Source organism: Pseudorca crassidens, chromosome 2 (genome assembly GCF_039906515.1).
Source record: "Pseudorca crassidens isolate mPseCra1 chromosome 2, mPseCra1.hap1, whole genome shotgun sequence".
NCBI classification, from domain to species: domain Eukaryota; kingdom Metazoa; phylum Chordata; class Mammalia; order Artiodactyla; family Delphinidae; genus Pseudorca; species Pseudorca crassidens.
This window is the reverse complement of record NC_090297.1, coordinates 55,247,390-55,261,042: the sequence shown is the minus strand read 5'-3', so window position 1 is coordinate 55,261,042 and position 13,653 is coordinate 55,247,390. Positions and strand designations below refer to the sequence as shown.

The 13,653-nt window shown below is 41.2% G+C and overlaps 1 protein-coding gene across 7 annotated transcripts in view; it reads right to left on the bottom strand.

Moving 5' to 3' along the window:
* RAVER2 (ribonucleoprotein, PTB binding 2) overlaps positions 1-7,965 on the bottom strand; it is a 106,761-nt gene extending 98,796 nt beyond the window's left edge. For 5 of the 7 annotated variants that reach the window (XM_067726422.1, XM_067726421.1, XM_067726427.1 and 2 more), the window contains exon 1: positions 7,647-7,964. In XM_067726422.1, the coding sequence (XP_067582523.1) occupies positions 7,647-7,895 (249 nt within the window). In that variant the 5' untranslated portion in view covers positions 7,896-7,964. Of the gene's footprint in view, positions 1-7,646 lie in introns of all 7 variants that reach the window. The other 2 variants (XM_067726423.1, XM_067726420.1) reach the window with 2 other exon arrangements.
* Between the last annotated feature and the right edge of the window lie 5,688 nt (positions 7,966-13,653).

The window sequence follows — 13,653 nt, the reverse complement described above, 5'->3', positions numbered from 1 at the left end:
GCATCTGTGTTTCCCTATCAGTAAAATGAGAATAAAAAAATCTGATCTCACAGCCTTGAAAAAAGGATTAAATATAATGTAAATGAAGCTCGGTGCCTGGCAACAGCAGGCATCTAATAAACAAAGGTTATTATTGTTATTATAGAAATCCAGAGAAAAGAGAATTTGCTCTGGCTGAGGGATTACAAGGAGATCTCAACTAGACTACCATACTCGATTTCGGGCGCCACATTTTAAGAGATGCAATGACAAAATGATAGTGGTGTGCGTTCAGAGAAAAATAAACAAGATGGTGAGGAAACTCAGACTCATGTCCTAAATGCAGTGGTTTGAAGGAGGTGAAGTTATAAGTTAAAAAAGAGAATACCATAATTTCTCTGTGCTACTAGAGGGGAGAAGTTGGATCAAGAAATCAAAATTTCAGGGAAATAAATTTTACATATTTAATATAAATAAGACATTTATAACAAAAGCTGTCTGAAGATGGAGTAGGATACCTTACAAAACAGTGATTTCTTTGAAACTAAAGGTGTTAAAAATGTGCTAGAAACCATGTGTTCAGGACTCTGTAAATTGTGTTCATGTCTTAAGCAAAAGGGTTGGATAAAATGTCTTCTACCATCCTTTTCAATAACAAAATTTCATGATTTTTTAATTAAAATTCTGTATTATTTAGGATAGTACTGGTTGGTAATAGCATAAGACCCAACTTGAAATAAATGAAAAATAAAGGGAAGTTAGGGTCTTGCATAACTAAGAAATGCAAAGGTAGGTCAGGCTTCATATATAGTTTGATCGGGGCTCTAGCTCAGCCTCTATTTTTCCTCCCTCCCTCCCTCCCTCCCTCCCTTTCTTCCTTTCTTCCTTTCTTTCCAGGTCAATCCTGCTTTGGATGTCTGCTCTGTCCTCAGAATGTCAGCTACAATCTGAGCAATGTGTCTCTGCATTCATATCCCGTGGGAAGAAAGAATTACCTTAACAACCAAAGTCCTAAGGTTCTTTATTATACTAGGCTGAAATAATCATTGTGGCCAAGGGACTACCATGTGCTGACTGGCTTACACCCAGGTTATTGCCCATCCTTTAACCAATTCCAATGGCAAAAGAGAAGAATTCTGTTTGTTGGTTTATGTCACTTCTACAGATAGGGACAGAAAGCAAATCCACTCAAACCATGCAGTCCCTAAATAATGAAGGGCAGGTCCTCAAAGGAAAATCTGGGTGCTACTAGGAAAGACAAGAGGAAGAACGGAGACTGAGTAGGCAACAGCGTCAGGGTCTCAGCAAGAAACAGATGGTACACTCAAAGACTAAGTAACTGGAGAGAATTTTTTAAAGAGACTATCTACAAAAGTTTACAGAAAGCCCATGGTTAGCAACAGTCAGTCCCCTACAACCCCTAGGCCTAATAAAGGCAAGGGGAATGATTACAACAACCCAAAGAGCTTAGTTGCATGGAGGGTTCCATTGGAAAGAAACTGTGACCTTTGAAAGAGGAAACAGCCAAGCCACAGTAACCTCACAGAGATGGAGCTGGGTGAATAAATGCCCCAATCTCTCTCTCCTCTGCCCTTTGATCTCCCACTAGTGGCTCTGGCCAAATGCAATCAGAAATCAGAGAATAAGAGAGCCCTGTTAGTGCTTTTCACAGTACAGTCGGCCTCCGAGGACACAAAGCAGGTAAGAAGGGTGGAGAAAGGTCTGGAGGAAAAAAATGGAAGACATTCAGTATAGCAACCAAAGACAATCCTCTGCAGAAAATCATGAGCCAAAACAGCTAATACAGACAAGTGTTCTAGGTGGTCTGATGCCCCCACTTCTCACTCAGTACCCCTCAGTGCACACTATCACCTCCGACTGAGGCGACTGCCTCTTAGGCAAACAAAGTAAAAACAGAGCCAGGGTTTCTAATAAGCAATTATAGATATTTAAATTTATAGATGATTTTGTTTTCTTTCTTTATGTCTTAACATTCTTTCATCAGCCTGTTTCTGCTGGGCTAAGCAGAGCTAAGCATAAAGCTTTTTGCCCACAGATGAGAGATGAGCCCTGGAGACCCTAAGGGTCACTGGCTATAAGGTAGGGAGACGTCTTTGGACTGTTTAACACTCAGCATTGTGATGCAAACCACAAAACACTCCTCTTCTCAAATGTGTTTTCAGAGCAAGAACAAGCATTGCTGAAACACTTTTTAAAGAATTTCTGCCAAGACTAGAAATTCACTGAGCCAGTGGTGGCCCAGAAATGTAGAAATATATTCCTTTAGCAGCTTTCAGTGTTCTTGTTACACTGGGAATAGGATAATAAAATACACAGAAGAGACACAGAACCCGTAAGTTAATTCTGATTAACTACACTAAAAAAGAAAACATAATAGATAACTTTTAAGTAGTACAAACTACTACACTAAGAAAAGTAACTTTTGGAAGTAAGCAAAATGACATTCTCAATAAGAAAAAGAATGATTTCATAATGCAAAAACATCCCAGTACTGTCAGTTTAAAAAGAGGCAATAATTACTGAATACACTGTTAGAGAAAACAAATCATGTATATTTTTAAATCCCACAGTTAAAGAACACAAAGCATGTGAGAAAATTCTATTGGTTTTTTAATAACAAAAGAAAAATGGGAATAAATAGATTTTAAAAGGAAAATCAACCAGAGTTTCCTACATTTGGTGGTTTGTTATTCTAAAAAGTGCTGTGCTTTCAAATGGGCCTCTATGAATTAACCATCAAGCTTCTCAACTAACTACCCTAATAGAGTACTTTGAAATGAAAGTTAATAACACCCAAAGTGAGACAACAGAATGTTTCTTCTATTTAGCCCTAAGCACTTCACATTTTCTTCTAATTACACAATAAAATCTCTTTCAGATTTTAAAATAAATACAACAAAAACAAAATACAGGTACATGCATACGATATGTAAAAAAACAACTGAGTGAACTCAAACAATATAGTAAATAAATGTCATTATTTCTCCAATTTGAAACCCCAGTAGCAATGCTACTGAAACAGAATCAGGTTAACCATAAAATATAAACAATTTATAGAAATACAATTAAAAACCACATATTAGGGCATTACCTTAACTAATCAAAATTCTAAAGTCAGAGTTGCAAAAGACTATTCACACATATAGACACACACATATACACGATAGCTACAATGAATAAGAACCAGTGTTCACAGCACTGTTATTATTCACTATAAATAATTCTAATTATTATAAATATTATTCATGATAAATTAATCACTATAATAACATTCCAAAACACTAACAAAGACAAACACCAAATCACAGTGGCATGAAGTACTCAAGGATGGAGGTAGCTTTAAAACATTAGAGTAGAATCCAATGTAGAACCAATAAAAAATGAGACTAGAAATGTAGGCAGGGGCCAAGTCACAAAAAGCCTAGAGTCTAGGGCTTCTCTGGTGGCGCAGTGGCTGAGAGTCCTCCTGCCGATGCAGGGGACACGGGTTCGTGCCCCGGTCCGGGAAGATCCCACATGCCGCGGAGCAGCTGGGCCCGTGAGCCATGGCCGCTGAGCCTGCACGTCCGGAGCCTGTGCTCCGCAACGGGAGAGGCCACAACAGGAAGAGGCCCGCGTACCACCAAAAAAAAAAAAAAAAAAGCCTAGTGTCTTAGAATTCTATCCTAGTATGTCATGCTTCTCAGGTGAGGTCTGAGTACTCCATGGTAATACAGGAGTATGGAAAAATCATAGGATAATTGTGGTGCATCTTCCATAAGTGGCAAGTTTATGTAAAAAATTTGGAGGGAAGTTAAATGAGTTTGTCACTGTTTTTATATTAAATCCAATTTTCCTAGAGCATAAAATTAATGTGAATTTTTCAGACAGAACATGAAGCTTCAAAGCAATTTCACTCTTGCCATAGGCTAATTCAGGTTCACTATTCCTTACAATTTGAGGAGAAGAGACAAATGAGGGAGAATTTGAGGGAAAGTTTGAGAAGCACTGCTGAGAATGTGGAGCCAAAGATTTTTGTTGTTGTTGTTTTCTCTTGTTTTGAATAGGGGAGTGATATCAGATTTGTGCCTTGGGAAGCTCTCTCAGGGAAACAGTAAGCAGGACGGGCTAAAAAATAAGAGACAGCACAATAATGAGGGTAAGTGACAAGCAGAAAGGTTGTAACTCTGCAAGAGATGAAAAGGATATGAACCAGAGTTGAAGCTACGAGAACACAGAGGGCTGGGAGGATTCCGGAAAGCATAGGATGATCACCAGACAGCGCCTGACAGATGCCATAGTAACTATTCTTTTGAGCACTTATTAGTATAAAGGCGTTCATTTTTTTAGAGTTAGTATTTCTACTACTGTAAGGTATTTGACATTTGTACCTTTAAAAGCTCTCACTTAAAAATAATACCTTCATGAGAGAGTGGCACGGACATATATACACCACCAAATGTAAAATAGATAGCTAGTGGGAAGCAGCCGCATAGCACAGGGAGATCAGCTCGGTGCTTTGTGACCACCTAGAGGGGTGGGATAGGGAGGGTGGGAGGGAGACGCAAGAGGGAGGGGATATGGGGATATATGTATGCATATGGCTGATTCACTTTGTTATAAAGCTGAAACTAACACACCATTGTAAAGCAATTATACTCCAATAAAGATGTTAAAAAAAAATAATACCTTTAGTGTGCCTTCTAATCATAGGAAATGTAAAGTTGTGGGATGCTATTTGGTATATGCTGTTATACCAAAAATTAAACAAAATATGAGTAAGACTTATGAAAACTATGTTTAATAAAGAAAACACCCATGTTTTAAAAATGTTAAGAAAAAATTATTGGGTTCCTACTGATCAATCATCAACATAGCTTTTCTAGAAACATAACTATACAGTTTGAGAACCAGAGTTAGGAATGACTTTGATCCTTAATGTGATATTCCAGAATAAATGAACACAGACTCTTCTAGAAAAGAACAAGAATTTGGGTATTTAAAATATCTGATTACTTAGAAACTGAACAAAAAGTAGTAACTTTTTTTTTTTTTTTTTACCATGTTAGTCATTTCATAAGGAGGAAACAGGAGTTTATCCAGCTGATACTGGCTAAAAGATACAAAATAAGATTAAACTTAATTCTTCACTAGTAAGTTGACAGTAAAATGCAGCCACTAGGTAAAAACAGAATTATAATTGTTAAGGTAAATAAAAGATAAAACAAACAAAAAATCCTAGCAGAATATATTCAAGAAAATATTACAACTTGAGAAGTAGATCAAGTAAATATTAATTTTATTGGACTAATAAAAATAGCAACTCAGTTTAAATAATCTGAAGAAACGAGTGTCTTTTAATTGCTTTTAGAAATTAGCACACTTCGGTCTATTCTACTTATTCGTGTAACACAGACCATTGATATTTATAATATGATTGTGATCAGAAAACTTAGGAAAGGTACAAGCACTGAAGACAATAGAGAAAAGAAAAACACTACTCAAACAAATGTTATCTGTAATCAAACACTGATCTGTTTAAATTTTAAAACTACATTATCAGAAATATTTAAAATAATATTTTGTTATGGAAATCATCATAGAAAAAAACAAAGGCTAGGACAAGTCTGGAAACTAGTCTCTAGGTCCTAACAACTTTTAGTTATTTATTTTTTGCTTATAGACGAAACTCTTCAGCTCTCAAAAAGCATGGCATAAAAATTTAAGATACTTTACTTGGCAGTAAAAGACCCAACTAGACATACAGATCTTAAACCAACTTTATTTGATAGTCTATGCTTGCTACCTTACAGAAAAATCCTAAAATTTAGGTGAAACATAAATTCATAACAGAGAAAGAATATCTCAAAAATACAAATCAGTGTAATTCTCATAAAACCTCTCTCCATCACTAACAACAGGTAATTAACTGTTCCTTTTATTAGACTCTTTAATATATTTTTTCAAGTCTCTTGAGAAGGGAATGAGAAAGATACCAACACCAAAGGAAGAATAGACAGAACTATCTAAAATTTTTGGTCCAAATATTTTGAAAATTAATGCAAAGAAATGTGATAACAAAAATAGTTGACATTCTACAAAGGAAATTAAGACACTTCTCCACCTCTCTTCTAGATGATCTACACACATAGCTGCTATTTCTTCAATTTTTTTTTTTAATTCCATCTGCCTTTTCCAAGCCTCCCTCTTTCTGTGCTCACTTGCTGTCCTATACTTGCGTGGGCACGGGAAAGTTGCTTCTATGAAATCAGTCCATTGCAGGTGTCCTTATAGCATTACAGAACATCACCTGCCTGAGGGGAAGTGGACAACCATGGAAAGAGCTGAAAGAGGGATGAGATGTACAAACACTGACAGAGACTTTTTTACATTGTTTTTGAAACAAAATGGCCCTTCATGTATATGGGTTATAAGGTTACATGCTCACATTTATTGTGAGTGGCTATGTAAGGTCTAGTTACATAGTAATGAGGCATTGGTCTCAATATTTAACGGATCTAATGGAAGAACCGCTGCAGTTATCAACAGGCAGCTCCCCTGCAATTCCATGCATCCCACTACAGGAGGAACTACACGAAGTGCCCCAAATCTGCAACCACCAGGACAGACCACCCTCCCCATCCCCACAAAATATAGAAATTCCAATTAAATGTGAAAGATACGTGAACATCTAGACAAGAAACCCTTAATAGTCAAAGAAATTCGATTTTTTTTGGTAAAAAAAAAATACATACGCACAGGAAAAGAAAGATAATACTCCACGTTAACAATGGTTATCTTTAAGTATCAAAAATACAGGTGATTTCTATTCCTCCCTTTGCGCTTCTCTGTGTTTTCTAGCTTTCCTATAATGAGCACGTAACTTTGGTAATCGAGGATAAAAAAAAAAAGTCAAATAGATGCAGAGCTTAAAGCAACAGTTAATCTGGATCAAAGACACAGAGTAGCCTATCTTTAAGCCTCCTCGGAGTCGCTAAGGAACAAATCCTCCAGTGCTCGGCAGGGAGAAGACGGCTGCAAGGCTCCCCAAACCGCAGCGATAACCTCTCTATTCCAGGGTCTTAGCAAACTGAGGGGACAGAGTTGTTTCATACAAACTTGGTCAAGTGCTCCTGCAACAGCAAAACTCACTCCCAGCTTTCCCGTGACCCCGCCCCCCAAGGCACATCCAAGTCGCGAGGACCCCATTGAGACCCTGCGCCAGTCTCAGGGTGCTCCCGAAGACTTGTCCCCCACCCCCAAGCTGTGCTCCGCAGCTCACCTCCGCTCTCCTTCACTTACTTCCCCGACCCCTTCCCCCAGTACACCACCCTGGGCCATGAGGGGAAGGAAGGAACCAGCCGAACTTAGAGACAACGCTCCAGATTCCCGTGACCTTGGACAAGCTCATTCGCCTCTCCGAGCCTCAGTTTCCTAATGTGCCTCCTTCGCGGGATGACCGCGGACTCACAAACCCCGGGGGCTCTTTAAAAGCCAAGGACCGTTCTCGTAACTCTGCACGACCCCCTCCTCCCCCGGACCGCTCCCAGGCGCCGGGCACCAGCCTGGACACCGGGGGATGGGGAAGGGAGGGCGTGGGCAGCTTCTCTCTAAAGCTCCTGCCCCGTAGCCCCCGGGACGCGTCGCCTCGCAGCCCGTCCCCACACCTGGCAGTTGCTGTCCTGGGGCAGGTTTTTCACCAGGATTTTTCTGCGGTTGCTCAGCTCCCGGCGCATCCGCTGCAGCCGCGCGGCGACCTCCTCCGGGTGCAGCGCGGCGGGCGCCGGGCCCCGGGCGTCGTTGCGCGCCTCGGCGGAGAGGTCCGGCCCGCGCGGCCCCGACTCCGGCTCGGGCCCCGCCGCGCTGCCCAGGCCCGCGCCCCCCTCGCCGCCGGCTCCCGCTGCCGCCGTCGCCATCTTCCCGGGCGCCCGCGGCTGCGGGCTCCTCGGAGGCTCGAGGGGAAGGGAGAGAGAGAGCCCGAGGAGGCCCGGGCGGGGGCGAGGCAGGCCGAGGCCGCGGAGTGGGTGGGGGGAGGGGGAGGGAGGCGGCGCCGCAGCCAGCAGCCGGCGGGCGGGAAGAGGAAACCTGAGCGCCGAGGAGGAGCTCAGAACCACCTCGCGGGAACCTCCCCCTCGGGCCCCCGGGCCCCGCGCACCGGCGCGCCGGCCCCGCCCGCGGGGACCTCTACGCCGCCCCCCGGACACCTGTGCCGGCGCGGGCGGGCAGGCGAGCTCCCCTCCCTGCAGGCGCTAGCGAAAGCCCAGGTTTGGGCTCTGGAGATGCGGCCCTTTGGCACCGGCTTTCCCGGGGGCACTCGGGCCCCAGGCGTCGGTCCCCGCGCGGCCTCCCCACGTGACACCGCAGCTGTCCCCAAGCTCCCCTCGAAACTCCCGCGCTGGGGCGGCTCCGGGGCTGCAGACGCGAATTCAGCCTCCCCAAACCCGGGGAGGCCCCTGCCCGCTCCGGACGGTGACCCTTCTTCTCTGCTCAAGATGTGCTCGTCTGGCAGAGAAGTTTGAGTTTGCCATGAAAAATAAAATTTGAGGTTTTCTAGGGAGTACAAAAAGGCAAGAATTCTGGAGGCAATTTTATATATTTGAAAAAACCTGATCGCAAAGTATTTTCCTGTGTCTACAAGAAAGCCTGTGCCCTTGACCCGTCCCTCCGTTTCTTTTGTACGTTTCCTAAAATGTAAAACCTTGATGCTTGTATATGCAGCATATAAAGGGGTGCCGAAACAAAGACTAAAATGGAACAGGAACTGTGACAGAGGGTTGGCGTTAACGCTACTTGGAACATTATTTTAATTGAAACGTTGAGGGAGAGTTACACTGTAGAGCTAAGTCACAGTGATGTTATCAGATCAAACAATTGGGCAGCCTTTGACTGGCACCAGCCCAAATGACTATGAGTAAAGAGAAACATGCATCTTAAGTGTGTAGCATGCAAATACACCCTCAAAAAAAAAAAAAAAAAAAAAGCCTGTTTAACAGGTTATTCCGTTGGGGGAAAATATTTTCAGTAAATGTCACCAAAAAGTAAAACCAAAAAAGATTTTTAAAAAACATACTATGTATTCAGTACCTACCTTGTGCCCCCATGTACTTCTAAGTACATTACAAATGTTTCATTTACTCTTCACAATAATTCAATTAGGTAGTTTTTATTTTCTTCACTTTACAAGTGAAGAAATAGAGGCAGGTTGCTTAATTCTAAAGCCCAACGCTCTTCATAACTTAAAAAGACTCATCTGTCACCTCTCCATCACAAAATAATGACTGCTGATATTCCTGCACTTATTCTCTGCCAACAGATACTTGTTATCATTAAAATGATTCTGCACTGCACCCATGTTCATACGAGCACTATTGTCAATAGCCAAAGGGTAGAAACCACCTGAAAGGTCCATCTACCAATGAATAAACTATAGTATACGCATACAATGGAGTATTGTTCAGCTATATAAAAAAAAAAATCAAGTACTGATACAAGGTGGATAAATCTCCAAAACATTATGCTAAATGAAAGAAATCAGACACAAAAGGTCACGTGTTACATGATTCCATTTACATGAAATATTCGCAAATAAGTAAATCCATAGAGACAGAACATAGGCTGGTAGTTACCAGGGATTGGGGGAGGGGGGGAATGGGAAGCACCTGCCTAATGGATACAGGTTTCGTTTTGGGGTGATGAAAATGTTTTGGAATTGGACAGAGGTGGCAGTTGCCCAATATTGTGAAAGTAGACTAAGTAGACACTGAATAGTTCAGTGTAAAATGGTTAATTATGTCACATGAGTTTCATCTCATAAAAAAATGTAAATGATATTCTACAGTGCACAGCTTTATTACTTGCTTTTTACAGCATATTTTCAGAGCCTCTTTCTATGCCAAATAACTGAACATCATTATTTTTCATGGCTGCATATTATTGTATTGTGATAATTACCATAATTTACATAACTAATTGCCTAGTATCAGACATCTTTATTGTACACCACACTGAGATTAATACCCTTGTGTCCATATTTGCGTATTTGTAATTCTTCCATAAAGAACTAGAAGCAAAATGTCTTCACAAGAAAAAGTATATATGAAGATTTTTGATGTGTATTTCCAAACTACCTTCCTCAGTTTTCCCCATCACAAACATTGCTTGTTTCCCTGCTTGCATCCATGATAATTTGATATCAAAATAATCTTTTTTTAAATTTTATTTTATTTTTGGCTGTGTTGGGTCTTTGTTGCTGTGTGCACACTTCTCATTGTGGTGGCTTCTCTCGTTGAGGAGCACAGGCTCTAGGCTCGAGGACTTCAGTAGTCGTGGCACGCGGGCTCAGTAGTTGTGGCTCACGGGCTTAGTTGCTCTGCGGCATGTGGGATCTTACCAGACCGGTGATTGAACCCGTGTCCCCTGCATTGGGAGGTGGATTCTCAACCACTGCGCCACCAGGGAAGTCCCAAAATAATGTCTTATTTTGGTTTTAAATTTTGTTCCTTGTGGGACCTTAGCTCCCCCACCAGGGACTGTTGAACCCAGTCCCTTGGTAGTGAGAGTGCAGAGTACTAACCACTGGATGGCCAGGGAATTCCTAAATTTTATTCCTTTGATTAAAAGTTATGAGTTGTGGGCTTTCCTGGTGGCGCAGTGGTTGAGAGTCCGCCTGCCGATGCAGGGGACAGGGGTTTGTGCCGCGGTCCGGGAAGATCCCACATGCCGTGGAGCGGCTGGGCTCGTGAGCCATGGCCACTGAGCCTGCGTGTCCGGAGCCTGTGCTCCGCAACAGGAGAAGCCACAACAGTGAGAGGCCCGTGTACAGCAAAGAATAAAAATAAATAAAAATAAGAAATAAAAAAATAAAAGTTATGAGATGTGAGCTCCAATCAAGCGCTGTTTTGTAGAGCTGAGAGACTTTGAGAAGTATATTCTTTAAAGTGGGCAAGAAGCATGAATAGGTTTAGCATATGCTCTGACCTTGAGTCAGTCATTAAGTCTGAGAACATATATTTATCTAAATGAGTACCGTTTTCTTGACAAACGTCTTGAAATGTCTCTTGTGTGCTGGACAATATATATAAAGGCACTAAGAACACAGCAATAATAAAATAAAGTTTCTGTATGATAGGGGCTCAGTCTTGTTCGGAAAAATTATACAAGAATTATAATTAAATGTGATAAATATGCAAAAAAACATCAGGAGCAGCTGGAAAACAGTGATCTGGGTCTGATTTTAGTGATTTTGCTTTTGCTGAAAATATTTCTCAAATTGCTTTTTTGGTATTGACTTCAGAAGTTATGGAAAATACTTTTGCATAGTTTCTGTGGTAATGAATGTTCACCACTTAGAGATGGGTTTGATTTTTTGAACTACTTAAAATTATTTGAAGCCAAGTCTGGTGAATGAATCAGGTGTTGATGATGCTCTTGGGATTATAATTATGTAATTGTTTTTTTTTTTTGTCCCAAGTGGGATATGATTTCAATGTTATCATGTTATTAAACCAACTTTATTAAGTGGCTACTTGGAATTGATTCCACTCCTTGAACGATATTACTGTGTCCTGTAAGGTGGTGGCTTTAAAACTTTTTTGACCCAAAACAGTAGGAAATATATACCATAGTGGGAAATATATTTTATATTACAAGCCAGTAAACATACATACATACAACTGAAACAGAAATTTCACAGAACAATATACCCTTCCATGATGCAGCATACTGTAGTATTTTTTTTTTTTTTTTTTTTTGCGGTACGCGGGCCTCTCACTGTTGTGGCCTCTCCCATTGCGGAGCACAGGCTCTGGACGCGCAGGCTCAGCAGGCAGAGCCGCTCCGCGGCATGTGGGATCTTCCCGGACCGGGGCACGAACCTGTGTCCCCTGCATCGGCAGGCAGACTCTCAACCGCTGCGCCACCAGGGAAGCCCCTGTAGTATTTTTTTAATTGTATTCTATTCCATTTTTTACAAAATTGCTGGGGGGGGGGGGGGCAGGTGACACTAAATTGATTTCATGTGCCACTAATGAGTCCTAACTGATATTTTGATAAACGCTGCTCCAGGTTTCAAATCAACTATCTTTCCTCATTACTTTGACTCAATTGTTTGCCAGAAATTCAGGGAAGTAATAGAATCTGTTGATTTTTAATTATTTAACTGAATTGATTATTAGTGGCACATAAAAGAAACAGATGGAAATTGCAAAGATTTGGAAATGCTGCTATAATTCCAAAGAGTTCCTCTCATTCCAGGTTTTAGCCTGACTTTAAATAGCACCTTCTGTGGTAAATTTAAGGAACATTCTAATCTGAACCTGCAGTGGAGTACAATTATCAAGCTGCAACGTATTTACCAATGCCCACAGGTAATTATCATGAGCTACATAATTACCTTGTTCTTAAAACAGGAGCTATGTGCTCGCTTTTGCCTTTATTTTCAAAATTATTGGTGGTTATTTCTGTCTATTTTTAAATCTGATTTCAAGTCACTGCTTTAGTATGGCAAAAAAGGCAATCTCATGTAGAAGAGGAGTATCAGAGGCTCTTAAGCAGGGAAATTACATGATCAGACTTAGCTTTTTAAAAAATAATTCTGACAATAAAGGAGAGAATGAATTTAGCAGGTCTTATGTCGGGGAGAGCAACTGGAAATCTTTTGAGACAAAGTGAAAACATTTGAGGGCTTATATTGGAGAATAATAATAACAATAACAAGTGGATTAAGCTTTCCATAGGTTACCTAAGTGACCTATGTGTATTAAGCGTATAGAGCTTTACATGGGTTACCTAAGCTTTTATTCTTTTTTCCTTTGTATTTTTTAATTTTAAAACCAATAATCAACTTGTGATATAGGTAGTACATACCTATTAATTAATGAGGAATGAAAGGCAGAGAGGGTCACCTGTCCAAAGTCACACAGTAGGCAGGGACCCCAGGATTCCAATGCAAAATCCATCAGCTTTGGAGCCCAGGTATGTAAACTGGTGTAATTGTAGCTGGAGAAGGGGCTGGATTTATAAGACTTTTCTGAGAGAAACACAGTGGAGCAAAGTAGAAGCAGGATCCAGCGACGGAGAGAGCAGGATCTGGAGTTAAAATACCTGGATTCAATTCTGTGTAACTAGAGTGAGCTATTTAAAGCATGAGAGAACAATTCAAATATGCCAAGCCTCCGGCTCTTCATCTCTAAAACAGAGATAATAACAGCCCCCCATAAGGCTATTCTTAAAGGCCATCACAAGGATTAGATGAGGTAATATACATAAAGGGCTTAGTAGAGTGCTTAACTCAAGGGCTAGATAAAAAGGCAGCCATAATAATAATAAATAATTATTAATTATTTTTTAAAATCTTGGTGTCTCATTGGATGTTGGCAAAGAGAAAGAAGTTAAGAATAGCATGCTTTCTAATATGAGAAATTAGATGGGGGTGATACTGCAGCTGAAAGAGGGAACAGTTTAGGAAATAAAGATAAGCTCGATTTAGACATATAGATAAAAAAGCCAGTCGACAGACTAACACTTGTAAGAGAACTAAGTAGTTTAAAACTGAGGCTGGGGGCTTCCCTGGTAGCGCAGTGGTTGGGGATCCGCCTGCCGATGCAGGGGACGCGGGTTCGTGCCCCGGTCCGGGAGGATCCCACACGCCGTGGAGCGGCTGGGCCCGTGAGCCAT